This window comes from Diplotaxodon limnothrissa, linkage group LG10 (genome assembly GCF_057381915.1).
Source record: "Diplotaxodon limnothrissa isolate DT_005_m linkage group LG10, D_limnothrissa_male_GT1.1, whole genome shotgun sequence".
NCBI classification, from domain to species: domain Eukaryota; kingdom Metazoa; phylum Chordata; class Actinopteri; order Cichliformes; family Cichlidae; genus Diplotaxodon; species Diplotaxodon limnothrissa.
In genome coordinates this window covers 9,141,389-9,169,375 of record NC_140605.1, presented here as the reverse complement: position 1 = coordinate 9,169,375, position 27,987 = coordinate 9,141,389, and the positions used below count along the sequence as shown (strand labels likewise).

The 27,987-nt window shown below is 40.4% G+C and overlaps 3 protein-coding genes across 4 annotated transcripts; 2 read left to right on the top strand and 1 right to left on the bottom strand.

Moving 5' to 3' along the window:
* Nucleotides 1–13: 13 nt before the first annotated feature.
* gjb1a (gap junction protein beta 1a) lies at nt 14–2,192 on the top strand. Its single transcript, XM_085363396.1, has 2 exons — nt 14–41; nt 1,456–2,192. The coding sequence occupies exons 1-2, from the start codon at nt 14–16 to the stop codon at nt 2,190–2,192; spliced, it is 765 nt and encodes a 254-aa protein (XP_085219522.1).
* A 4,119-nt stretch (nt 2,193–6,311) lies between these two features.
* Nucleotides 6,312–7,492, top strand: gja2 (gap junction protein, alpha 2). The gene has a single exon (XM_085364345.1). It carries the CDS (start codon nt 6,319–6,321, stop codon nt 7,375–7,377), a length of 1,059 nt encoding a protein of 352 aa, XP_085220471.1. The 5' UTR covers nt 6,312–6,318; the 3' UTR covers nt 7,378–7,492.
* A 7,105-nt stretch (nt 7,493–14,597) lies between these two features.
* On the bottom strand, nt 14,598–27,330 carry tbc1d8b (TBC1 domain family member 8B). 2 transcript variants are annotated; one of them, XM_085364343.1, is made up of 21 exons: nt 27,118–27,330; nt 25,559–25,669; nt 25,326–25,444; nt 24,977–25,202; nt 24,489–24,729; nt 23,921–24,128; nt 23,639–23,806; nt 23,367–23,528; nt 21,963–22,113; nt 21,600–21,814; nt 21,358–21,475; nt 20,977–21,262; nt 20,752–20,881; nt 20,554–20,652; nt 19,941–20,009; nt 19,591–19,831; nt 19,435–19,500; nt 17,153–17,245; nt 16,966–17,013; nt 16,760–16,857; nt 14,598–16,659 (listed from the first exon to the last, which is right to left on the bottom strand). In XM_085364343.1, exons 1-21 carry the CDS (start codon nt 27,242–27,244, stop codon nt 16,243–16,245), a joined length of 3,393 nt encoding a protein of 1,130 aa, XP_085220469.1. In that variant the 5' UTR covers nt 27,245–27,330; the 3' UTR covers nt 14,598–16,242. The 2 variants fall into 2 exon arrangements, with proteins under 2 accessions (XP_085220469.1, XP_085220470.1); XM_085364344.1 differs by lacking the exon at nt 17,153–17,245.
* Nucleotides 27,331–27,987: the final 657 nt, after the last annotated feature.

Below are 27,987 nucleotides of genomic sequence, written 5' to 3'. Positions count from 1 at the left end.
CACGCTGCCTCCTATGCCTCTTACACCTCCAGCTGAGCCCGGTAACAACTCCAACATTTACTCTAGACTCAGACATAACAGAGCAATCAGTAATGATCAACACCAAGGGGATCAAACATGCTACAATTTAAGACTAAGAAGAATCATAGGCGTAAAAAAGAAAAAGCTGTGATGTACTCATTACTATTAATTTACCAAGTCCAGCCAAAGTGTGGCTGCACCATGTGTTCTGATTTAAGTCAAGTGTGCAGGTTGCTATTATTTAAAGTGAATAAGTAAGACAGTATTGTGTTTATTAAGTTTTAAGTTTGCTGTTGAAAAGTGAAACTGAAAGTCTCCTTTGTGTCTGACTTTGACATTCAGGAGAACTTTTAGAGAGTTATATTTCCTGCCTTTTTAATCTAAAGTATTTTTTTCTTGTTCTAAGTTTGATGCATAGATCATTTTCATGTGCATAATCTTTTACATAATATTTCCTGATGATTTTCAAGCAATAGTTTTAACTTAAGTGTCACTCTAACACCTTCAGAAAGAGCTGATGCATGATGATGTGTGCAAATTGTTTTCTCATAATCCATATATATTCAGTTTTATGTCACAGAAGGCAATAAGTACAAACAATCCTCACAACAGAAACTGGAGGGAGATTTTCTGCTTTTAGAAAAAAAAAAAGCGCTTTTTCACTCAGAAAATTAACCGAATGATCAACAAATCAATTATTTCGTGAAGCTGCTGTTGTGAAGTTTACTTGTACTGAAGGGCCAGTAATTTTGTGCCTGTTATGTCACAAGATGGGATTTGTTAGTGATTTTTTTATAAAGCAAATTTTTAAGTATTTTTAGGAACTTCAAGGGAATTTTGGTTAAACATGCAAGAGTCCTGCAAGTCCTGAGGAGTTAATGTGATGAAGTAATTTATACATCAGGGCAAAGGGAGGATATACTGAACAGAAACACAGGGGGACTGATCCCGGGTAAATTTGCATCGGTCAACTCTCCAGAGTATAGCCTTACACACGGGATTTACTGTACATCATTTGCATTGCTTCACTTGCTAATTTTTGGTTCTACTTTTTTGGAAACAAATTGTCCAAGTGAGAGCTTGGCAGACCTTTTTTTAAGATTTAAGAAGCCTTCATTTTTGCCGAATGGCTACATGCGAAGAAGACAGTCTTATTTGAATGTCTAATCTCAAACAGTAAGAATTATCATAAGATCAGATCAGAGAAACTCTTGTCATAGCAGCATACATATAATAGACAACAAAGCAATAACATAAAAAAGCAGAGAAATATAAAAATGAATATAAAAAAAGAGATGATTTTTATCTTTTTTTTATCATTTTATGGTTTGTTTTACATTATTGTGTTGATTTGCAGTAAAATTATTTTACAATAAAAAAAATTTAATTACAAAAAAATTATATCATATGATGTTTGTGTTTGTTTGTTTTCAGACCCGGAACCAAAGATGAACTGGGCATCATTTTATGCTGTCATTAGCGGTGTGAACCGCCACTCCACCGGCATCGGTCGAATCTGGCTCTCCGTGCTCTTCATTTTCCGCATCCTGGTCCTCGTGGTTGCAGCCGAGAGCGTGTGGGGCGACGAGAAGTCTGGCTTCACCTGCAACACGCAGCAACCGGGTTGCAACAGTGTCTGCTACGACCACTTCTTCCCCATCTCCCACATTCGACTCTGGGCACTCCAGCTCATCCTGGTCTCCACTCCTGCCCTGCTGGTAGCCATGCACGTTGCCCATCGGCGTCATGTTGACAAGAGGCTCTACAAACTGTCGGGCCGGTCCAACCCGAAAGACCTGGAGCAGATAAAAACACAGAAGATGAAAATCACTGGGGCCCTGTGGTGGACATACGTCATCAGCCTTTTGTTCCGTATCATCTTTGAGGTCACTTTTATGTATGTGTTTTATATGATCTACCCTGGTTACAAGATGATCCGGCTGGTGAAGTGTGACTCCTACCCTTGTCCCAACACGGTGGACTGCTTTGTGTCGAGACCCACAGAGAAGACTGTCTTCACCGTGTTCATGTTGGCTGTGTCAGGTGTTTGTATTCTACTCAACATTGCCGAGGTGGTCTTCTTGGTGGGGAAGGCTTGCAGCAAGCATTTGCACAATGCTGGAGACTCGACTATGGGGGCTTGGATCCAACAAAAGCTTTGCTCATTCTAACAAAATGCACAGCAGCACAAAGGAGACATATAGTCAAAGGAGCTTGCAAAGAAAAGCGTCTGGACTTCTTTAAGTTGCTTGAAGACGTTTCACCTCTCATCCGAGAAGCTTCTTCAGTTCTGAACTGAAGAAGCTTCTCGGATGAGAGGTGAAACGTCTTCAAGCAACTTAAAGAAGTCCAGACGCTTTTCTTTGCAAGCTCCTTTGACTACGATGACCTGGATGACTGAGAACCTTCACAGACAAAGGAGACATATAAGTGACCATTTAGGTAACAACTACTGATTAAACTTGTGAGGTTTATATCATGGCGATGCTTCACCGGTTCAAATGCAGAAAGCCAGCAGTTCATGTTTCGACAAACATTTCTAGTTATAATGGATAGCTTGGTGTTTGTCTGACTGCAGATCAGTTAAAAACACTTAATAAACCAATATTTCCACTGACCACATTACAGCCTTCAGCTATCATGGATTTGTTTTAATCTTTATCTTGAAATGAAACTATAAAAGCTGCCCAAAGTCATAGCAAAACTTCCAGTTGGTTGAGAAAAGTGTATTGTGGGCATGGTCATTAATAATATTTTGTTATTTATGTGACACATAATCACAAACACTGATGTGAGTGAAATTATACTAATACATGCATGTAGTAAACATGTTGCATTTCATATGTATTGAATGGGGCAGTCACATTATTTGAATTGGCGGTTCAATACTTTCACTTGGAAAGACAGTAATAGAAAAAAAACTTGAATTGCATTTTTTTGTGTGAAGCTTTCTTAACATGGTGATATTTCTATTTAAATGTATTTATTTTGAAAGTGGAATGTTTCTATGTTGTCCATACACAACAGAATAAAATCAACCAGACTTTAAACTAACTGTGCTGTTTTTACCTACTCGGTTAAAGGGGATTTGTTCTGACACATAACAGATTGAAAGCTGTTTAAGCGTACTCTGGCAGGACTTCCCGGCTCTGTGGAAAGGTGATAGAATAAACGACCAGCGGGCGGTGGTTAACGATAGGTACAAATAAAGCTGAGGCCACAGAGGTGCCGGTGTCAGAAATGTGACTGAGGGAAACAAAATATGTGAACGAAACATCCTCACGCATTTCACCCCATCAACTCCACCGTGTGTGAGATCTTCAAAGTCACCTGCGAAGAACTGTCTGAGGTGTTATTGGTGTTGGTGTTATCAGTGGACCCACCATATAGGAGTTTCAGTGTGTGGATACCCCCATAGACAGCTGAACCTGCTGTCCCAGAAAAATGAGGTTGTTTCTCTTTTTATGGAAACCATCACCACACATTATTCAGGAAGGCAAATTAATTTACAGTAAAATGGCTTTAAGTGTGCTTATTTTGCAGATGGCCTTCCGCAAAACACCCCAAGTGAAAGTGATTTTAATCCAGTATGTCTTTTTTCACAGTGTTATTTTGTGATGAGTAATTGTACTTGTGTACAGGTAAATAAACTTCTGTTGTCTTTTCTGATGCTTTAATAGAGGGACCTTAAGTCTAAATAGCATAATTAGGTTAGTACACCATCCTCTGTATGCAGGCATCATTTTTTCAGGTATTACTCCATGCAGTCTTCCTCCGTGTAGCACTGAGGGATGGCTCTGTGCCATCTAAAGCTCATCCACGCAGTCATGGGTCAGATCACCATAAAAGTGGCAACAAAACCACTCCCTTCACCATGAATTATATTTAGAGCACAGTGGTATGTAGGCTTAACCTGCATCCTCACTGGACTCCTCAGCTGCCACTCAGTTCAACAGAAACACCTCTTGACAGTGAGGATTTTAGACTTTTCTTCTCACAGGAATGTTTTCATCTGTGCTGAGACAAGACAAGGGGTTTAGCTGTGGTGGCTTGTTGAGGACTGGGCATTGATAAGGTCAGAGTAGGAGGGAGGGCACCAAGCAGAATCCCAGAGAAAACTGCCTGAGAGAAGTTTATCTTTGGTGCTGCAGTTTCCTCAGCAGCTCAGGAGAACATGGCCTCGCTGTGAAGTGAAGAGGTCAAGTGACTGAAAGAAATGAACTTTATCAGGTAGGTCTTTCTTAATCTTTCTGGGATGTTACTATTGCTTCGCTAGCAGAATTATTATGAAGAAAAAATATGAAAGGAATTTTGAACAGAGTGAAAGAACTCCACATTCAGCTGTGGTAAAAGAAGTTGATCCATGTGACCATGTGACCATATGGATTTAAATTTTTTGATTTGTTTTTTGATTTTTTTAAAATAATCACTCAGGACATTTTTAAGTATTTTTTTCAAGTTTATTTCTTTTCTAAACCGTAACAAATATGATATGAGATCTAAACTAGACACCTAATTCTGGAGTCGGAGTACTGTGTCACAAGATCAGCGTCAATCCTGAGAGTCTCACCCAGGCCGCTCCGGGGCTATCTCTCAAACACAACCATCTGTGTCCCTGCACTTTTTATCAGATCGTTCTGACAAACATTTATGAGTACAAACGGGTGAATTCATGATCAGCATTCTCTGGGAAAGTTGAACGTGGGATTTCTCAAGACCAATACTAAATGGATTCATCATACTATATGAATTAACTACATATCTAAACAGTAAAGCAATCAAACAGTTTACACTGAATGTGTGTTTTGTTTTGTTTTAAAATTAAATGTGTTTAAAATGTAAAAACCTTGAGATGAATCAGTGACATTAAAACTGCACTTGACTGATTTTATGTCGTGTTCTCACATTTAAATGTGTGGCACACTCCTCGTCAGAATTTTTAAAACGGTTCATTAAAAAAAGTCTGAACTGCACTAATAGCAATGTTATCAGTTAGTTATCCAACATGGTATTGTATACTGCAAAGTACAAGTATGACAACATAGGGGAATTTTAGATTTACATACAAATCAGACTCATGTACCCTTGACCCTGTGCTATGGTGGATTATTGTGCTATACACAATAACATGAAAAGGAAAGTTCTGATAGGACTCTATGTAGTCCTGCAAAAAACTAAATGCACCTTCCCTATTTCCACAGGAACTGAGAAGGTAAATAGCAGCTAGATACTACTAATAATACGTCTTTAAATGAATAACTAATTAAATAATCATCAGCAAGTGGGACCACCTCTGTAAAAGTAGAGGTTTTGGTAGTTTTAACACAGTGCCACACTTCCCTGCATGCCCAGGTGTCAAATGTGAAATTTTATGATATTTCATTTAGAAAAGGACCAAACTTGCTTGAAAGGAAAAAGCCTTTCTGCAAAGAACCTGGCAGCATGCCTTAGGTTTGCAAAGTTGCATCTTTGCAAACCTAAGCAAAACCCCTTATACCAGTTGTCAAGCAGTGGTGGAGGGGTGATGATTTGTGCTTATTTAGCAGCCACAGCCTCTGAGATCCTTGTAGGCACTGAGATGACCATGAACTCCTCTGTATACCAAAATATTCTAGTGTCAAACGCGAGGTCATCTGCCTGACAGCTAAAGCTTAGCTGAAATTGGCTCATGTAACAGGACGATGGCAGTCATTCACAAATGTGCATGGAAACGTTCTTACCCTGAGCAAAAAACAAGTGTGCACTCAAAATCTCTATCAGAGTTATGAAACGTTGGCAATGGAATATTTTGTTCTTACCCCCATGGATATGTTCTGAACCAACAGGGCTTATGCAGTCTCCATATTATCTGCATACTGCCATGCTCCCATTTCTCTACACAGAAAAATATGTTTACCTGAAGGTAAATTAAAGAAAGTGGAGACAATACATATTTCCTCATATAGAGATTTAGAATTCTGATTAACATATAAACTATTGTATGAACAAAACAAGCTGGTGGGAACGTTTCCTGAGCCTTATTCTAATTTTGCATGTGCAAATATGACAGCTAACAATCACCTTATAAAAGTCCAGTCAGTCAATCAACTAATTTGTAAATATCATCATCATTTCATTTACTAAAGCTTATCACGTTGTTTTTATGGTAATAAGTGGTGATATGGTATGGTAATAAGTTACTTGACAGGTTAAGTCTGCCATATTACTTAGTTTATTCAAATAAAACATTTCCCCCTCTACTTACAGGCCTTTCTTCTGGTTTTGCCAATAAAGCTGAGGGGACAGTTGTAAGACGGTATGGCTGACTGGAACTTGTTAGGGAAGCTGCTGGAAAGTGCTCAGGAACACTCCACTGTAGTGGGTAAAGTCTGGCTGACAGTGCTGTTCATCTTCCGCATCCTGGTGCTGGGGGCTGCTGCTGAGAAGGTGTGGGGCGACGAGCAGTCCAGCTTCACGTGCGACACCAAGCAGCCGGGTTGTCAGAACGTCTGCTATGACACGACCTTCCCCATTTCTCACATCCGCTTCTGGGTGATGCAGATCATCTTTGTCTCCACGCCCACTCTCATTTATCTTGGTCATATCCTTCATTTGGTCCGCATGGAGGAGAAGGAGAAGCAGAAACAAAAGGAGCTTGAAGACCAGCAGCAAGTATTCTGCCATAAGGACAAAAAGCCCTCAGTTAAAGACAAACAGGGCCACGCACGTTTACAAGGTGTGCTACTGCGGACCTATGTCTTCAACATTATTTTTAAGACCCTGTTTGAGGTTGCGTTTATTGTAGCTCAGTATTTTCTATATGGGTTTGAGCTCAAGGCCATGTACACCTGCGACCGCTGGCCTTGCCCAAACATGGTGAACTGCTACATCTCCCGCCCCACTGAGAAGACAATCTTCATCCTTTTCATGCTGGCTGTGGCCTGCGTCTCACTGCTGCTCAACCTGGTGGAAATGTACCATCTAGGTTTTACAAAGTGCCACCAGGGTCTTCGTTGCAGGAGTTCAAAAGCCGCACGTGAAGGTTCCAAAGCCCTGAGTGAGCCGGTCATGCCCTTTGTCCCAAACTATAACTACTTTGGAGGTCATTCTGCTGTGCCTGAACTTTTCCCTACAGACTCAAAGTACAGCATGCCAGAGCCAAACTCTGCTTACAGCCCCTACAACAGCAAGGTGGCCTACAAGCAGAACAGAGATAATATGGCCGTGGAGAGGAAAGGCAAAGCGGAAGAAATTGATACAAAGGGGAGAAAAATCTCCAGTCCTGTCCTTGAGATGTCCATCGAAAATCAGCGCAGAAACAGTCAGTCAAGCAAGCACAGCAACTTCAAGAGCAGGATGGATGACCTGAAGATCTAAGAATCTACTGAATATTAATGCAAGAAGACTCAGGAAAAACTGGAGACACCAACATGTGATAATATGTAAAATATGAGTGTGAAAGACGTTAGAAGAAAAATGAGGTAAACACAAAGCAGATAAAAGGCTGGAAGCCAAGATTTAAGAGCACTCAGGGAGACACGCTGGAGGCAGAGCATGTGTAAAGTATTGTGATTATCATGTGAAAAATAATCAAGTCAAGTCAAGTCAACTTTATTTGTCAATTCTGCCTAATAACAGCAGGCTTCAGTGAAAACATCTTACTTCTACTTAACTTCAACTGGAGGTTGATCTGATATCCTCGTGTTGGTGTTGTTCCCAGATCATCATACTAAATGTTGTTCCAGGATCAACATTGTAAGTGACCAATCAGAATGTTGTGACGTCATACTTTTGCGACTTCGGGAAAAACCGGCGTAAAACAAAAAACTGTACTTAAGCTGCGTGAAACCGCCTCTGTCCGCCGATCAACGGACCCTGACCCTAACCCTTTAATAAACAGTAAGCAGAATTGATATTGTCCTTGCAACATTGGAATTTCATAAATGCACGAATGGCTTGGCGCGCAAAGGAATAACGTCACAACAATGTGATTGGTCACTTGCAATGTTGAACCTGGAACAACATTTTCATGATGGTCTGGGAACAACACCAACACGAGGATATCAGATCATCCTCAACGGTTGAAGCCATTTCTTAGATCAGATAATCTCCTTATGTTAGTAACAAGGAAGCTCATAAGAAAAGAGCAAGTGTTTAGAAAGCTGGTTTAACCTCATGACACTATTTTACTTTGTTTCCACTCTGAGTCTGACAGATACATGACCAGGGGTCCGTTCTTCGTACCTCGCTTACATCCAAGATCAAATGACAAATCCAAGATCAAATCATCGCGCTAACTTTGAGCTCGCTATTCCGGTTCTCCGAACACACCTGTTGTTGACGATTAGTATAGCTGGATGAAGTAATGTGAGATCACTGGGTGGCTTAACAGGGGCTACGCATCGATAGTAGAAACATTGATCGGCAACCCTTTGATTGGTCGGCGAAAATGTCGGAGGAGCGCGCTCGGTATTATTCGGCAGCAGAGCAAGAACTCTTGATTGAGGGATTTCAGGAGTTTCAGAGTTTAATTAAAACGCAAGGGAACACTGCAAAGACTGCAAAAGCAAGGAGAGAGGGCTGGCAGAAAGTTGCTGACAAATTAAACTAGTAAGTAATTTAATAATAATAATAATAATAATAATAATAATGGATTGGATTTATATAGCGCTTTTCAAGGCACCCAAAGCACTTTACAATGCCACTATTCATTCACTCTCACATTCACACACTCGTGGAAGCAGCTACGGTTGTAGCCACAGCTGCCCTGGGGCAGACTGACTGAAGCGAGGCTGCCATATCGCGCCATCGGCCCCTCTGGCCATCACCAGTAGGCGGTAGGGTAACTGTATTATATTATATTATATTACATTATATCCTCTTTCACATTAGAGCCACAACAGGACCCACTAGAACATGGGAACAAGTAAAAGTGAAATATAAGAATATTCTACAGAATGGTAATATTTATCACTTATATTGCTTTTAGTCTCTTGAAAAGAGAGCCTGAAATAATCTGTTTGTTTGTTTATAACAGCAACCAAGAAAAGGGCAGAGCAAAAAAAGACAGGTGGTGGTCCTGCACCCCCTCGTCAACAAGTTGGTTAAGTAAATAATACCCTCACGGGAAAATCGATATCTCTCTATGCGCACACTGTCGCGCTGAGCTAAAGGATCCTGTCTATCCCGCAATATACGCTGAATTCTGAAAACTCTCCTTATCAATCTTGCACCTTCTGCAATGGGTGGCTCGCGTATACGGACAGGACATGGCTGCGACAGACTTCCCAAATCCACCTTCGCTTTTATAGCCGTGGTCTCTCATCTTGATTACACGAAGTAATTTACTATTACTACTCTAAAATATGAATTACATCTGAAATAATCAAATACATGAAATAGAATGATTAATAGTACATTTCCCTTTTTTAAGGAAATGACCTGTATGTATCTGTATGGAATCAATAAAAGGATCAAATACTGCATTATCTTTAGTTACATTGATAATATTTATTTATGGTAAAACAGTGGTAAAATATCGCTGTTGCTTTCGTATAAATGAAGCGGACATACCTGAGTGGCCGCGATCTAATCCTGTTTACATAAAGTAAGCCTGCTCCCGAGCAGGTTTACGCTTACGGATCTGTTGCTATGACAGCAAGTCCCGGATGAGCTTCGGGGAACCGAATGATCCAGGATCACGCGAAATCGTCAACAATCAAATCCAGCTAACTTACTTAGCGAGGTACGAAGAACGGACCCCAGGTAACTCAAAACTTTTTGTTTACAGCTGTATTACTTAAATGAGTACTGTGAGATGAGAATAGAAGATAAAATAAGCTATACTGGACTAATAAAAATGTTTTACTGAAAGAAACTGTGGTTTTTCCCATGTTATTGATTGTTGCTTTTATTGCTTAAATTACTGCAAAAATATTTGCTTATTGATGAGGATTTAATACAGAAAGTACTTATGCTGGGATACAGGCTTCCTTGTATTGTATTTGTGATGTACTTTGATTAAAAGCCCCAAAACAAACAAGTGTTTTTTCAAAATCCCTGTTTCAGAATATCAGATGTACTCAAGGATCAAAGTGGGATTTCTATGTTTCTTTTAGCATAGTGCTTCTGGGTTAATTAGTGCTCGTTTTGTCTGGAAATGTATTTGTACTCTACTATCGTAATTAACTTTACTTGGGTGGCTGTATCTCAGGAGGTAGAGCAGGTCACCTACTGATTGGAAGGTTGGTGGTTTGATCCTTGGCTCCTCCAGTCTGCATGTCAAGTATCCTTGGGCAAGATACTAACCCCAACTTGCTCTCCGATGCATCCATCGGAGTGTGAATGTGTGTGAATGTAGTTAGATAGCACTAAGTATAGATAAAGTGCTTGTGAGAATGGGTGTGATTGGGTGAATGTGGCATATTGTATAGAGCGCTTTGAGTACTATACTTTGAGAGTAGAAAAGCGCTATATAAGAATCAGTCCACTTACCATTTATTTCATATTTTACTATTGAGAAGCACTTTGGTGTACCTCTGGTCTTTAAATGTGCTATACAAATAAAGTATTGATTGATTGATTATTTGATTTGACAGGTTGCAGAATTTTAAAACTGAATTAAATTTTTCTTTCTTCTTTGTACAGTTTGTGATCAGGTAATACGATACTCACTGCTCTTTGTGAATTTTCACAAGATAGTGGGAAAAATGTTTCATCACTCATCCAAATGACTTCTTCATTCTCAGAATTGAAGTGACAAATATTTCTCCCACTGAAAACGTTACGTCCAGATGAACAGAATCAACCTTTTGGGATTTACTTACCTGGATGATTGAGCATAAATCAAAATATATTTCAATTTGTTTAGCAAGACATCAAGCCTTTTCGTAATTTGAAAAAATAAGTATATAAAAACAAAAACCTATATTGATGTCACATACACACTTTTGCAGCTTTTATAGAATGCAGTCAATGATTGTGTGATGCAAATTAAAGTTTTAGCCATACAAAATGTATTAATAATCTCACAGCACAGCAAATGTCACAGTTCCAGAGCCAAACAACAGCAACTTGACATTCATGCAGGCCTCATATGAAATGAGTAATACTACAGGGATTATGAAACCGTTCATTCACTTAATTTGTAATTAATATGTGCATTATGTTTAGATTTCAAGTATCTGGAAAGTGTGATCGGCAAAGTTTGGTTTGGATAGTCATGGCATTGTGAAGGTTTTAGTCTTTCAGTGGATGAAGCCTGAGAAATGGTTTGCATACATCCAAGGCAAATCCTTACAGGATATGGTCAGTGGGGCAGTTTGCTGGTGTACTTAAAGTCTTACTTAGTTTAATCGCTGAATACTATGCTGCTCTGAGTGTTCGAAGTTAGCCTATGATGCAACATTTCAACATTTGAATACTGATGGGAACTGGGGGGTTTTCTGTCCAAGAGCTGTGTTGCAATGTTAACTCAATCTGCAGTATATCAGTGCAGCCCTGCTATTTTCTTTTACAAGAGGCTGTCACATTAGCTGCTCGGTTTCCACCAGCTGCACCAAGACATACAGATTGAGGACAGTGTGGATGGACCCATTTCCAAAACACATGCCATCATACTGGTGAGAGCTATGCTTCAAAGGCTTCCTGTCTCCAAGCCCAAAATAACTCACTTGCACACTTGGGGGAGGATTGTGGGTGAAACTGTGGGTAGGGAACCAAAATAGCAGTCTGTTGCAAACTAAAATAATACAGAATAGACAGTTCATCAAATTATGAAGCTGCACGTATGCTTGGTAAATCATGATTCATTTAGCCAAACACTGATTGGACTTCAAGGGCAGTCTGTTCATTCATTCATTCATTCATTCATTCATTCATTCATTCATTCATTCATTCATGCATGTATTTGTTAAGAACTGTAAATATTCAGTAGCTGTAAATGAAAAAGTTTTGTAGTTTATTTGATTTGAACTTTTTATCATATGTATTTTATGATCACAAGTCATACTGAGAATGATCATATTTTAAACATCAGCAGCATCACGCTGGTTTAGCCATGACAAGGGCATGATCTAAGGCTAAGGCAAATGTTATAAACCAAAATAAAATCTCTCAGATTTCCAAAGCAGGAAAATCTTCCTTGACAGACCCAACGGGAAACTGAACAGGTGACAGGGGTCATTAGGTTATGAACTTTGGGCTAACAACCATATGCAACCAAATCTCTGAGCCAGAATAGTATGCAGAGACCATTCATTATAGAGTGCCACTGTTCCTCATAAATCAGGCTGACAGTTCACGCTCTTGGACAAGTCAAGGATGGGACCTTTTACTGCAAAACTGATGACTTATTGTGGGCCTTGTCATATGACCCTATGTTTTTATGAATTCATGCTGTGTTACAGACCAGGCTTTTACACTAATGCAAAAGACTCATATCATGCTTCTTTTTCTGAAAGTCACTAAAAGGTGACCTTCAACACCCCAACATACTGTACATATCATGTAGGAGGCCAGAAAGTAGGCAACTGTTTTGAGCATGCTCTACTGTCTAACAGCATTGTATTCCCACCACACACCAACGCTTTTAAAGCACTCATTTACTGTTCAAGAAACCGTGTGCATTATAGTATTATATTCTTGTAAAATAGTTTATTTATGTTGTTTGTTGGTGTTGAGGAAGAATACTAACTAACTAGAATATTGCTGGGCAATAATTGGACATATGTAAATATTTTTGCGCATGCTGTGATGGTTTCAGCTGTTTTTTATTTGCGTAATGAGAAAGTTCCATCTACATCTACAGACCTCAGGAGAAAATCTTGCCAGGAAGTGTTTTATTCACAATTACATCAACACATCTCCGCGAAGTGTTATTGTATGGAAATCTTTAACCCCCTATTGTCTAGCGTACGATATTTGATACATGCAGGGCTTTTTTTTTTTTAGACTTCTGTCGTCATCACCCCCCTCCCCAAAAATATAAATAAATAAATGCACAATTAATTTTGCAAGTAATTTTTTTAATGCTAGATGTACCAAATACAATAAAAATTAATTAACTTGAATGGACTCACTGGTTATATTAAAATATGGAATATTTTAATTTTTATGGAATATGGAAATGAAAATGTCACTAATTTCTTTTAAAAAAATGAAGATTACATTTTTAATAATTTTTTAATTTTAACAAATATATTTCTTAAATATTCAAATAAAGTATTTATTCAAGATGTTTATTTATTTTCTGTGACATTTACAGTGTTGTTTATCTGTCCCTCCTCCAACTCTTAACTGAAATCACTGGTGCATTGATATCAGCAGCAGTGACTGATGATTGTCAAAACCATGTTGTGTTTTGTAGCTTATAAAAATGCTGACCCTTTTTTCTTATGGAGATTCTTAATCAGTTATGATAAAAGACTGTCTTCTATGCCCTTTTGCAAAAATAAACAGAACTATCCCCATATGGTATCACACGGACTAAAATAACCCGCACAAGCTGAAGCTCAAGTGTCATGAATATGAATTAAATGAGTGTAAGTCACGTGTGACTGTGTGTGTGTGTGTGTGCGCGTGTCACATTGTGAGCAAGAATTAACTGTGGTCACTGATGATCATTCATAGAATCTTTACTCTTTATTCTAGTTCATCTGTATGAGAATAAAAAATATAATCAAGCAAGTAAACAGAAATATCTCAGCATCAGATATTGTGCAAATCAAACATTCAGTCAAAAGCCATAAACAACAAAAGCTGTAGACGATGAGGATATGGTTAACCATACTTATTCAGCAGTAGCAGCTGGAGTATTATCCATGCCAACTGTATACACTCTCATGCTTAATGGGAGAACTGCCAGCATGCCAGAGAAAGACTTCCAACCCTCTGAATTCTTCCTTCCTCCCAATTCGTGTACTTTCTATCATTTTCCCATGAAAAAGTATTACTGCCACCATCATTTTTCAGAAGTGACACCTGAATAATTATGGTTAGGAAACAGTGCACATCAAAAAGTTTCTCTTAATCACTGGTCTAGCAAAAAGAACGATAAATCAATCCTTGAAAGCATACTTTTTCTCTTCACTTATCTTTAACAACCCATCAAGTAATCAAAAATTGGCAAAGCATGCAATAACTCATAATCCATGTAAATCCTTTTACATTAAATTGCAGGCAAACAGTCAGATTGAAGCGTCACGCCAGGTCAGAGGTGATGTGACCGCTATAAATAATGAACTGAGTGGCTGATTTGAAACATTGCACTATGATCAGTTATTGATTTCTCTTGCTGAGACTGTCAGTACTGTTTCAACTCTCTGGTGAGCGCCGAGGTCACTCATCAAGCTTTGGATTTAAGATCAATGTAGCGTATTATGATAGCTTCATTGCACTGATCATGTAAATCATTTTAAGATCAACTCCAATTAGAAACGCTTATTATCAGTTAGAACAACTTATGCTATGAATATAAAGCATGTCTAAATAATGCAGTTATTACACAAAAAGCACTTATGATTGGTCCCTAAGTCCTAAGTTTAAAAAAAAAAAAAAAAAAAAAGCACTTAAACAGGAAAATAAATCTTTCCCATCATATGACAAAGACTAAAATATAGGATATAGGAAACAGAGGACTGCAGCTGCACTTAAGAAGCATCTAAAGCACTGTTTTTAAAAACACAGGCAGAAAAAAAAGCTAAAAGTGTATGAATTTGGCCCCTGGAGATGACAAGCTGTAGCTGAAGCAGTTACAACCTCTCTGAACTCACGCTTTGCAAACCTGGCCAAAACACAGCCATTTCTAAAGCTTGTACATCTCAAACAAGTGCAAATTATTCACAGGCTGAAAGTATAAGAAGAAGCAGCAGAAAATTGAAAATTATAGTGATTATGCTGTCTCTCTGTAGCAAGCAGTAATGGCTGTTTGTCAAAGGCTGGCATAATGTGGCAACTCCAGTAACTATGCTACACATGCTTTATGTTTTAGTGTTACAGAGAAGATGCAATCTGTGTATCACATATATTTTGTAATGTCCCAGATTGAAAAAATATCCCTTTCCTCCCGTTCATTTTACACAAATGTCACCCTGAGAGTTGATAACACAAAATGTCCTTCAAACGGTTTAAGGTGTCTGCAACACCCTCCCAGCTTCTATATATTAGATTCTCATTCAAACCTTATATATACATAATAATCAAACAACTACTGAACTGACCTTTATGTGTACAATGCCGCACTAACAGGAGCGTAAAATCCTACATTTACGGACGTAAGCAAACGACACATTAACCAATCACGCTGTGAATATCAGACACAGTTTTAGAGGAGGCAGATTACTCACCTGCAGCTGCAAGGTGGACATTTTTTTCCCTTTACATGTTTTCAAGTATGACCCACATGAAATCCCCCTAATCCTGACATGTTTACCATTTTTGTGTGCCGTTTTTGGAGGAGAGACAGATGTGGCAGTACAGCATCCTCCTTTGTACATTATTGCAAATGCACCTACAACTGCAGTGTAACTTTTCATGTTGTGACGTCTTCACTCCGATAACGAGTGAGTTCATTTCCTGGCTACCAACGACAACACTGCAACTCGTCTTCAAACAGCCATATTACTGTTTGCTTCATGCCTGCGTTAACTAAAAAGCTGCACTCTCATAATTTATGTTTAGAGCAAAACGCACACTATGAGACACTGACGTCAGAGGACACACTACCATTTACAGTAAATTTCACTTTACAGCAGTGATAGCTAATTTGAAAGAGAACATACATGGAGATCTCCAACCAGAGAATCCTCTTGCAGACTCCATCATGCGGTTTACGTCATTTATTATGTACGTGGACTGGAGAGAGAAGGAGAGGGACAATCCTTTCTCTCGTGTTAGTGGAAATTAGCATCTTATAAAGCACATCACTAAACTATTTTGTTTTTTTCTTAACAGAAAATCTGAAGAAACTGTGGCCGAGTGAGAGAGTGCATTTGAACATTAAAATATACTGCACATTAATGACCTATTACAGAATAGTGTTTGCACGTGTTTTATCAGTCTCTGATGTTCTTCATCATCTGCGTGACAAACAGGTCTCTGATGATTCCTCCTCATGTGTGATCGGTAGATAGTATCAGTAGATAGTAATTTAACTCTGTGTCCCACTAAATCCACCACCCTGTTCAAGTGGAGAAAGGAAATTCATGGAAACTTGTAGGTTTGAATCACAAGCAAAGTGTTAGTTCACTTATTGGTCTTTGACTTCAGCTGGGCGACCTTAGCTTGTCCCAGCTTCATCTGAATATCAACAGGCCTCTCAAAGAAGCTGACTATGGCCGGTTCATTGAGCAGAGATGCTAGGACCTGCTCGAAGGAAAACGACCACTCGGTCTCTGAGAGGTCTTGACTGTTGTGGGAGCTGGAAGTGTCAGAGCTCTCTGGGGTTGTGGAGGACTCTTCAGTTGAAGACTCCTCGCCAGCAGTGGTATTGGCAGGCTTTTTGGACTCGGGTGGGCTGCTCGGCTCCTGCAGCCTCCGCCCCACCTCTTCCATCCTCAGGAGGAGGCTGGTCACATGAGCCACGGCTCGGTACAGTGACTCCTCCTCGGGATCACCATGAAAAATGTTGTACAGGGTCTTGGAGAACTGGATGAACTGAGTCTGCGATGGAAATGTGGGGGGAAAAAAAAAAGTTAAATGAGTCAATTTATTGTGAAAAAGATGAAGTCACACGGACACAACAAAGCATGGTTTGAATTACCTGATTAATTCTGGGCAGGTCTTTGATGGTTTCCTCTTTCTTTAATATTTCATTCTGCCATTGTTTCAGATAGGCCTGCAGGTCAACCTTCCCTCTTCCTGTCAGTTTAATTGACAAACTTAACTGTGTTACAAGAAATTATAATCCTTGCACAAATCCTTGTTGGAGCCATTAATCATTTGTTATAAATTTGGGTGTAATATTACCTCTTTCAGGGCTTTTCCTTATCACACCATCTTCTGGAAGATCAAAGGCTGAAACAGGGAAGCAGCATATAAACAAACTGTAGAGAAAAATGCTTCCACGCAAGTGTTAAGACAGAATTATTGCGATATTTAGTTAGAAAAGAGGAAATTAAATTGGAGTTTTGAGGAAGGACAAGAGGTAGCTAACCAGTGAGTCTACTCAAGTGAGAAGAATCTTCAGTCACTGGAATAAAGTGCTGGATTCTTTGTTCCTTTAAGTGTAAAGGACTACCTGTGAAGGCTAAAAGATATTGTCTGTAAGTGCACTGAAAGGAAAGAAAAGACAAAGGAGAAAGAATTCACAAGAGCAAAGCAGAGTTTAGGGCTAGATTTACTAAGCCAGTTTGTTTCAATGAAAACATTAATTACCAAGAGCAGCACAAAGGAGTCAACAACGCATGCAGATCTGATGAGGATCTACTACCAATCAAAATAATGGTCTAAAAGCAGTTTTTAATGCATATGGTTGTCTCTTATGAGAGAAAGAGAAGCAATTCAGATCTATGGAAGACAGCTGAGGGAGAATCAATGAGAATCTGATTTAAGGGTGAACTCTGGTACAAACTGATGGAGACCATTGAGTGATCATGAAGGTCGAAACAGCATTCTTTTTGTCAGCTCAGGTTTATAACCACATTAAGTTGAAATTTGTGTACAACAGCTGACCTAAGGCTGTAAACAAACAAAGCATTTACATTCAGATTCTGGATGAGCCATGTGTTAAAGTTATTATGCCACCTCCATAAAGACACAAATTTCTCTGAGGTTTTGAGCACTATTTTTGTATGCCATATGAGACTGGAGCAATTTATTAATTGCCACTTTAAGCTCTGCTCCGTTATAGCAAAACAGTAGAGCTGAGGTCCAGAAATATAGATCTAAACATGCTTTTTTCGGTGATGAATACATTTTATCCTTTGTATGATTTCCTTCTACATTGTTAGTAAATCTGGCCAATAAATAAAGAACGCAGATGTTAAATCCACACAGAGGTATCCGATTTTTAGATTTAAAAATAGCTGTGTATAGAATTGTTAATATTAAACATGCTACAGTATTATTCCATGCATCAAAAAAAAGAAACACTCGAATTTTTCCTTTTTTTGCTCCAACCTGAGCCACGTCTACATGTGTGTGCATGTTGGTTTAAATGCGTAGATTAAACAACTCCCATCACAAGCCAGAAATGTAATATTATTTTCCTGATAGCTTTGTGGTGCATAAGCCTAAATATTGCCACATAAGTTACACATTGCACTCCTCTCAGCAAAAAGACCAATACCAACCTCTGAATGCAAACTAATTAAGAATAAGTGGAGAAAACATTTCCACCGAATTTCCAACAATGAAAGTGTCCTGAAGTATAAAATGCTACAGAGCATAAAGAACAATGCAGACCTCCACAGGGCTCTAAGTTAAAAAGGTACAACAAGACATGCTGCGGTCACTACAGCCAATCACAACAGAGCTAACGTAACCGAGTGGTCACTGCTTTCCGCCTGAAACTGATAAATGACTAAAGCTGCTCCACAGCTCTTCTGGACTGAAAAACCTGCAGCGTCTCAGCTCTGAAGAGGATATGGCTCCAATCATTTCAATGTAGAGTTTGGCCCAGTTCCAGTCCCTCTTATTCATACAGAGGAAGCAAACAAAACAGCGATCAGTGCACAGGTGGCAAATTTGAAGTGCGTCTCCACCATCTTGTTTAGACTGTGGCACCAGGATGTGACCTGTCCTTGGTGCTGAAGCAATGTCCACTTTCCATGAGACACAAAATAAGCTTTGCTGCTTGATGTTCACAGGCCTGGCACATCACAAGCGGTGACTCAGTGCTCATCTGCTGCTAAGCTGTCAGTTGTAATTTGAGCAGCACAGTCTCTCTTTCTGAAGAAACTAGCCCACTGCTAAATGCCCTCACAGCTCCTTAGACCTGTTGTTGCCATGACAAACTCTTTCACCCAGCATACGCTATTCTTACCCCTGCCTTCAACAAGCATCACGCACATAAGAGTCACACATTCAAGGACACTTTCTTCCCCGAGGCAATGTGCTCACTCATCAAATGCTGGGTTATGGGCTGAATTACTGAAATGACAACCCGTGTGCATTTCAGCCCTGCAGACCTCAGACTGACGTAACTATGTGACCTTTTATTTCACTTTGGGCTGCTTCTGTCAGTCTGCTGCTGCAGCGTGCATCAACTATATAGATTCCAGTCTGAAAACATTTGCTGCATTTGAACCTAAAGCAGTTTGTCATCACCATAGACACTGTGTGAAAGAAAGAGGTCAGAGGTTAAAGACAGTGTTGTGTAGTTTATGAGAGGCAGATGAAAATCAGATAGCAAAATAAAGGGCACAGGGCCATGAGAGAGAAGTTAACGATCTAGTCTTAAACTGAGATTGGTTTTATTAGTTGTTCATTACTTACCTGGTGGCAGGTGGAGCTTGAAGAGAAATTTCAACTTATTTGTGAAAGATCCGGTGTATAAAGTATCTATGGGAGACGCAAAAGTTATAGTTTCAGCAGTGGGGACACTGAGGTTAAAAGTTTTACTAGAACAGAGCAGAGAACCAACAAATGTACCAAGGGCACAGCAGAATTCTTTAAAGTTAATGAGACCATCCTGGTTCTCATCTATCAGGCGGAAAACCCAGAGGGAGAGGGTGCTCTTGATGCTGCAGAAAGCCCAGGGCTCCAGCAGGGAGAAGAGCATGCTGAACTGTTGGAAACCCAGCTGGTACTGCTCCAGATAGGCCAGACTGGGGTCATGATGGAGCAGAGCTGGGCTGTTCATTGTCCAGTAGCAGCTGAGGAAATGCTGCCTCTGAAAGTAGATAAACAGAGAAGGAAGCATGACCTGTCCATCTTTCTTATTCTAACAAACAGTTAAGCATGGTGACAATAAAGATACAACATTGAAGTTCATGACTCACTTTGAATAAATTATAAAGCTCGTCCAGTTGTGAGGCACTGAATCTGACATCTTGGGACACCACACGGATCTGAAAACACATTTGACCTCGTTATTAAGGCCACAGTAATATTACAATTCAATCTATAAATTACTTTCACTCATATTTTTCACACATATTGAGAAGCCTGTTCTAACTCGGCAGATGTGTTCCTGGTGACCAGAGTAAATGCATAGGCAGGTCTGACATCATTTGTAAGAGCAATTCTCATATTTTGCTCTAAAGACCTTTTATAAGTTATCTGTTTCCCCTAAAACGACCGCTGCCTGCTCCATTCTGTATGCTGGGCAAACATTGATGGCCATGTTTGTTTGGATTTTGTTGTAAGAACAAAATTGATATCAATGCATTCTCAAGCCTCCCATCCCTATTTTTACTTGTCACAACTAGGCACCCTAATCCAGGTCCTGCAAACAGGACTCTGAAGGGGTGAGGGGGAAATAAAATGCAAGGCAGCCAATAAGTTTTCACTCATCTAAAACTGCCACAAAAACCTGAATAGATATAAAATATATAACTTGTGTAATACTGTGTCCGAACAGGCACCTGTACTAGTTACTCTAAGCTTACTTACCACGTTTTGCTTGGTTGTGTCCTCCAGTGTTTGAATCACATATAGTTTGTTTCTTTTCCGTGAACTCTCAACTTCCTCTGAACGAATATTTCCATATTTCTGCAAAGACCGTCACAACTTAGTTTTATTGAGAGAAAAAAAAAAAACGGTGGGGAGGTTGTCTCTAATCGGTCACAGACTGAAAGAGCAAAGTTATACCTCATAGGCCTCTCGGATCAGCTCACTGATATCTACGCTGATGTGAGATGCTTTATCATTATTGCCTACTGAAGCTTGCTGCACTGTCGGGGGCAATGGGCTGTCTTTGTTTGTCACACTGTCAAAAAACCTGGAACAACACCAACAGACAAAGAGGGAGAGTATTATTTACAGTGTAATAATATTTAAAAGTCTCGGACATGCATAATTTTTGCATTCACAGACTTGTTGAGGATGGTGACAGCTTCTGCATCATCGTGGCAGCTGATCAGAGCCTCCATGTTGTAGTCCAGCACGGCCAGGCCAAGCTGCAGGATGGCTTTGATTCCATCATAAAAAAAACAATCCACCACGTTCACGGCGCTCTCTATGGGCAGCACACTGATGAAAAGCGTGAGAAACCAGGACAGAGACACGGAGGAGAAGAAGCTCAGGTCTGTCATGTGTTCCACCAGCTGGGGGAGGTTTTCTCTAATCAGATCTTCGAACACAGCCTGGTCAACCAAAGCACCTGACAAAATATTTTCATAGTGAGACTTTGCTCCTGGCATAATTAAAATGCCACGCTGCCAGGTATCCAGCAGAAGCCAATCTTTCCACTCTTACCAATAATTCGGCGGTTGAAGTAATCTGGCAGCATCCTCTCACAGACGGCTACCAGCAGCCAGAAAGCCTCCTCTTCTTTTGCATACAGCAGGAGAACCGAGGTGAGAATGTTCATAGCCTGAACAGGAGAGAAATAAACAGTATGGTTTAATAGGCTTCTCCCTCCTCCTAAGTACACAATGGTATAATATATCATCACAAGAGGCAAGGGAAGGACATATTTCAAAAGTTATTTTAAGTACCTGGCAGTATCCAATTTTAGGGTTCCTGTAGGCATAGGCAGTAAGGACTCTGCGAAGAGCTGAGATTCCTGTGTCGCTCTGAAAGGCCGGGTGCTCGGGGAGAGAGCGGTGCAGGTCTCTTTCAATCTCATCTGTAGCCAGAGTGCTTGTGCCCAGAGACTGTTCAACCAGCTCAGTGTAATAGCCGGGGTGAGTGGCCATGTCGTTTACAGCCCCTACAGAGTGTACAAAAAAAAAAGCCCCCACTCGGTTTAAAGTAAAAAAAGCACTTCAGTAGATGAAACTTTGATCACACAAGGCTTCATTAACCACTGACTGATGCTGCTTGTCACTATACAGGACACGGCAACTTTGATGTACAACCTGAGAAAAGCATCCACAGCTCTCCCCTCAAGGCCTCAGGAACGCCGCGCACAATCAAGTCTCGCGTCTTCCTGGTAAAGAACATACTCGTACCACGTCCATACTCAGAGAAATGGATGTTCCAAGACTGCTCCTTCATCTTCTCCTTAAGCTGTTAACCCAGAAGTATCAGAAGAAAGTTTTTCAGTTTGAGACATGATTGTATACATGCACTTTCTATGTACCACTGACCAGTTGTTTTCTTACATTCTTTCAAAATAAGCATCTGGAGGCATTACAAGATGGCTACTGAGGGAAAGGCTGTGCTTCTAAAAGGCAGCACACACAACAGTGCTACTAACAAAACGTGTATTTTTTTTAAATTCATGTATTCTTCATCTGATTTTATAACAACACCCAAGAACTAACCAGTCATCCACACTCACAGCAGACAGTTTCATGAGCCCATCTGAACCACAGAAACCCATCTGGATCTACATAAAGTTCCAGATCTGTCTGACATTATTTGTAATACCTGAGCAGACTTGACCCTGATCAAACTGTACATAACAGATGTGCTGTGTTTACACTGTAAATAAAGCAGCAAACCAGTAGTCATTATTATACTTTAAAAGGACAAAGAGCAGAAGTTGTATTCAATAATCCAAAGATTGCTAAACTCATTTCCTCATCAGGGGATTAACCATGCTGTGTCAATCAGGAAGACATAAATAACATAAAGTCTGTATGTATTTTACCACATACTTCAGCTAAGAGGATAGATTACAGGAGTCACAGGTTAGATGCCTATGAACGTTACAGTTTCATTTTGACTTTGTAGATTAATTGAGCTTGTTAATAACATGTGCAAATTGGACACTGATGGAGTCTTGGTTATAGATTTCCAATAAATGGCCTGCATTTGTATAGCGCTTTACTCAGTCCCTAAGGACCCCAAAGCGCTTTACACTACATTCAGTCATTCACTCATTCACACACAGGCAATGGCAAGCTACGTTGTAGCCATAGCTGCCCTGGGGCGCACTGACAGAGGCGAGGCTGCCGGACACTGGCGCCACCGGGCCCTCTGACCACCACCAGTAGGCAAACATGGGGTACCTTGCCCAAGATACTAACCCCAACTGCCAGGAGGCAGCCTGGGATCGAACCACCGACCTTCTGATTCGTGGCTGCCTGCTCTGCCACCTGAGCTACAGCCACCCCACCAATAATAAGTGCATCCTGTTTAGTTCTGGGTAGAACAGCTTTTTACTTTTTTGGGTATGGGCACAAATCCAAGCACATATGAAGATGTCTGCTGCACACTAGAACATGCAGATATATGCATGTGATCTGGTGATTTTACGCAAAAGGCCAGTAAAAACAAATCAATTTTCATTCAAGCAGATGAACTCTGTTGTTTACCATTTTGGGATCAAGGTTTTCAACATCCTGGGGGTGGAAAACAGTCATGAGAGCCTCGGTGCTCACGGCCTTGCTGCTGTCTTTCTGCCCCACCATTAAAGTTACGTCCTCTGGATTGTCCTCAAAGTGGTTTATGAGAGACTGACATTCTCCCCGTATGGCCTTCATGACAAAGACGTTAATCATTTTCAATGTCAGACAGCTCTGCAAACTACAGGATGACGTTTAAAGAGAAGCAAAATGGCACAAATGAAACAATCACAGCACATTACCTCTGATGAAGCAGAGTGCTGTGGGCTGGCACTAATCCCACACCTACTACGGATTGTATTGGCAAGCCGCTGATAGTCCCGCACCTCAGAGAAACGGAGCGCCCTCTTGCCGCGCACGCACACCGTTAAAGCTCTGCTGCTGGAGTCTGGTTTCTCAACGTTAACAACCTAGAAGACAGAAATAAGGAGACAGACGGTCACATATGAGGTTTTCTGTTGTTCATCAGGTTGTTGTTTTTTTTTTGTTTTTTTAAAGACAAAACACTTTTTGTTTGACTTTACCTCTCGCATTGGAATAATGACATGGCATTGACTTCCATCCTGACTGGCAAAACACAGGTAGTTCTCCGACAGACAAATCTTGCCAAGCGTGTTAAAATGGCTGAAGGGAACCCACAAGAAGCTCTCGTGCACCTCTAACAGGTTTTCCTCTTTGGGAAGCCTGAAAAATGTCCTGAATTGCTCACTCTTTGCATTAGCTTCTAGCCCTCTGTGGAAACAGAAGAGCACAAACATCAGCCTCCAGCCTCTATTCACATCAGTCATCCATTTACATGTATTTCAAAATGATCCACACTGCTTAAATATTATTATAAAATAACAGGACGTGACTCCCTTGTCGACTGGGATCAAATGAAAACAATGGGAAAAGTAAACAAACATTGGAACTGTCTTTAAAGAACTGGCACTGGCAAGCTCAGGCGTGACTTGGTTGGCAATCCTGGCAGGTCACACCAAACATAAACCCTATCTGACTCAAGTCATACTTTGTTTTCTCGGGTTCTTTAACTTTGCATCTGGCACTAACAGGATCGTGTGAAGCTGCACTGCACAGCGTACAAAATATTACCTCTTTGTAATCTGCAGCGGGTCAGACAGCGCTGGCTCTCTCTGGAAGGACTCTTTATCAAAAAGACGCTTGATGGAGTAGTCAGCCAACTGTTCCATGATAACGAACGTTTCGTTCAGGTGCAGCAGCATGGAGAAGTAGTGATCCTCTCCATGAGCCAAAACATGGATGCTCTCAGTCAGAATGACATTAGAGGTTTTCTCCAGCCTCCAAAGCTCATCCCAGGAGATGACTAGTTTAACTGCACAGCATTAAAAAAATATGAAGTAGTTAAATTAATTGCTGGAAACAAAGAAAAAAATAAATACAATTATTCTTAAAACCTAAAAAGCTGTCTTTACCTGGAACAAAAGAACTACTAAAAGATTCTGAGGCCATAAAAACCCACTATGACAGCAATTAGCAGCTGTCACACCCTTTATTACCACCAATCCACTTTCTAAAGACAGGCAGCAGCACGTGCTATGAATGGCAGAGAAATTGCTTACCCTCAGCTCCCAGAAGGTATGAATAGAAGCACAGGAAGTTTGTGCTGAGGTAGAGCCAGCCCTGGCAGGGTACTTTTCCTTTCCAGTAGCTGCATGAGTAATATGTGACCAGCTTTTCCTCTGGTGGCAGCTCAAACCACTTCTCAAACCTCAAGTGGGCTTCTCGAAACTTCTCGGGATCATCCTCCTGCACTAAGCATGTCTTCCCCTCTTCTGCAATAAGACCCTAAAATGTGACGTACACAGGGTTACTGCAGACTGTTTATATATATTATGGATATAATAATAAAGCAAGTAATCAACATTTCTGGGGATTAAAAAAAAAAAATAGGTCTTCCTAAAGTCTCACTCTAATCTTGCCCTGTACAAAGCTGGTGACGTCTTCGCTGGAGTCAAAAACAGAGAGCGTCCTCATAATGTTCTGCTGCAGCCAATCCCAGTGCTGAATAATCTCCTCTTTGGTGACACCTGACCAAATGTTAAGAGGAAAAAACATAATACTAAGGTCAGCTTAATCGAAGAAATGTTGCAACAACTAGAGAACAGACAGCAATATTGACATGAAAATGCAGAGGGGCGTACCGCATGCTATTGACCAGTACACTTGTGAGTCTGGCGTGTGGTGCAGAATGCGATAAGGGGCCACTTTGGAAGTGGAGTCCAACACAGTATCCAGGGTTCCTACAAGGAGGCCTGTAGCATAAAGTACAATGATGTATGAAAAAAAAGATAAATATCAGATTTACACATGAATCCTTATAGAAGCCTTCAATAATTTCTTGCCCTTCAAAAATGACATAAACAGAACTGTGTGCTGAATCATTTGCCTTTAGTTAGTCTGTGCAGGACTATCCAGTCATTGTTCATAGCTACATCTCAGACTGTGTTGAACGCATACTGACAGCGGAAATGCATGATCCCCCAGGTCCTCGTCAGGCCTAAAATTAGCTAAATCTGTTACCTCTACAACTTCTTTCTGACCTGCCCTCCATGAATAATTGACAAGGTCGAAGTGAAACCACTATCCTATGCATCGCGTCAGCATTAGACAGGCCACCCTGCTGAACACCCCCAAATATGCTCTAACGATGAGCTGCCAAGTAGTAAAGCATTCAGCAGATCAAACAAACACACTTTGCAGCGCAGAGCATGGTGATACTTCAGGTGTAAAGTGCCGTTTGCTTTGGAGAAGGGGGGGGACCATACTATTTAACCTCTATTATCATTAACCCTGACAGTTAGGACATCAGTACATTTCTAGCCACTGACAACATTATTAACAATCTAGTAGATGGTAATAGATAATCTACAAAAGCTGGATGTATTAGAAGTATTCCTCTGAGTTCCAAGTTAGTAAAGAAGGTCTTGTGGGTTAAACTGGAAACTTACTTGGGAGGAATTTAAGGACTTGATAAACTTGATGTTGTATAGTTTGCAGGAAAAAGAAATTATTTATACACACTGTGTATATATAACGCTACATTGTGACTACTCGAGTGAGCATCAGGGTCTCTCCACAAAGTGGCTGATGCATTTACTATCTGGGGAGCTGACACAGCAGTGACATTACAATTGCCCAGGTTTAATTTCTAGCCTGTGTGAGAAACAGGTGCACTTGTTCACAAACTGACCCAGCTCACCAGCAGAGTGGAAATGCCCTTTTTAAACCAGGAAAATCAACAAGCAGAATACTTCTGCTTTTATGAGTTGCTAAATTGTTGGGTGACACAACAATCCCTTAAAAAAAGTGAATACAGCCTGTAATACAGGCCCCAAGGAAATGAAATCAGCGGTGTAGTGTACAGACCCCCTCGTCCACTCAGCTATAAGAAACATGAAACAAACCAAACGGGCCAATGAACTGACACGTACTACGTAAACCAGCTGTTCAGTACCTAAACTGACTCACGTAATTTGGACCCATAGCTCAAACCTGTTGCAAAGACGCTTTTCCTTCCCCCCCCTCTCGGTTGAGGAGTAGGCTGTGTAACAGCACCCGCCCTAACAGTGGCAGACATCTAGTTAGCTAGGGAAATTCTCCGCGAGTTAGCCAGCTATTAACTTGCGTGTTTCCTTGTGGTTTGTGAAGCCGCAGCAGCTGTCCCGAAAATACGATATGACAACAAAACCGCGAACATTACCTGTCAAACCGCCACCACCTTCTCCGTACCCTCGTCTCCTCTGCAGCACGAAATACTCGTTATCCTTCTCGGTGACCCACAATTTAAAAGCATTTTTCAGCAGAATCTCTTCGGGTTTGAGCCACATGGTTCTAATGTCGCCAAGTTATCTGTCAAACCGACCTGACATTTCACGGTTATCTCTAACGTACCCCGACAGCAAACCCATGGACATTTGTTTGCGTCCGAATCCCTCCCTTCCCACGTCGACAAGAAATGCTGCCAAAAGTGCAAGGCATTGTGGGATTGTAGTTTCTGAGGAGAATGAGGGGCTGTAGGCGGGTGATACTGCAACAGCGCAAATATACTACAGAACTGTGTTGTAAAAGTTTCCAGACATCTACAACGTCTTTGCTGATCTTTTTTATTTTTTGCCTCACAAACTGGATATTAAATATAGTAAAACAAGTATACCCTGTAAACCCTGTAAGGTGTTGGCACTATACATCTACTGCATTCTCCCCATTCTTCCAAATGTAAAATTTTAAAGAGAAAAATGTAAATCAAATTACAAATATTTCATTAATGAAATGCTAACGCATTCCCTCCACTTTCTCATAAAACAGTATGAGTCATAACACTGATTAAAAGAGATTTGCAGTGTAAAAAGATAAAAGGTGGCATGGGGGTGGGATCAACAGGAAGTCAGAATATCTGATCAAAATAAATACAAAATCTAAAACTGTTGTACAAAAAACTGCACTCTACCACATAGGAGTTTAAACATCATTTTGTATTGAATAACAGTTTTACCATTTAATGAAACACTATGTAGACTCTTTTCCTTAAGAAAGTCATAATCCTAATTTGTGCCAATTATTTAGGCAAAGG

Excerpts from the sequence above, each read along its gene's own strand:
- tbc1d8b (XM_085364343.1), bottom strand. The coding sequence starts at position 27,244 with ATGTGGCTCAAACCCGAAGAGATTCTGCTGAAAAATGCTTTTAAATTG. Across the intron at positions 25,203-25,325 it reads TTGTACAGGGCAAGATTAGA|GGTCTTATTGCAGAAGAGGG; the intron begins GTGAGACTTTAG and ends GTCACATTTTAG. Across the intron at positions 23,807-23,920 it reads TCATTATTCCAATGCGAGAG|GTTGTTAACGTTGAGAAACC; the intron begins GTAAAGTCAAAC and ends TCTGTCTTCTAG.
- gjb1a (XM_085363396.1), top strand. The coding sequence starts at position 14 with ATGCCTCTTACACCTCCAGCTGAGCCCG. Across the intron at positions 42-1,455 it reads TACACCTCCAGCTGAGCCCG|ACCCGGAACCAAAGATGAAC; the intron begins GTAACAACTCCA and ends GTTTGTTTTCAG.
- gja2 (XM_085364345.1), top strand. The coding sequence starts at position 6,319 with ATGGCTGACTGGAACTTGTTAGGGAAGCTGCTGGAAAGTGCTCAGGAA.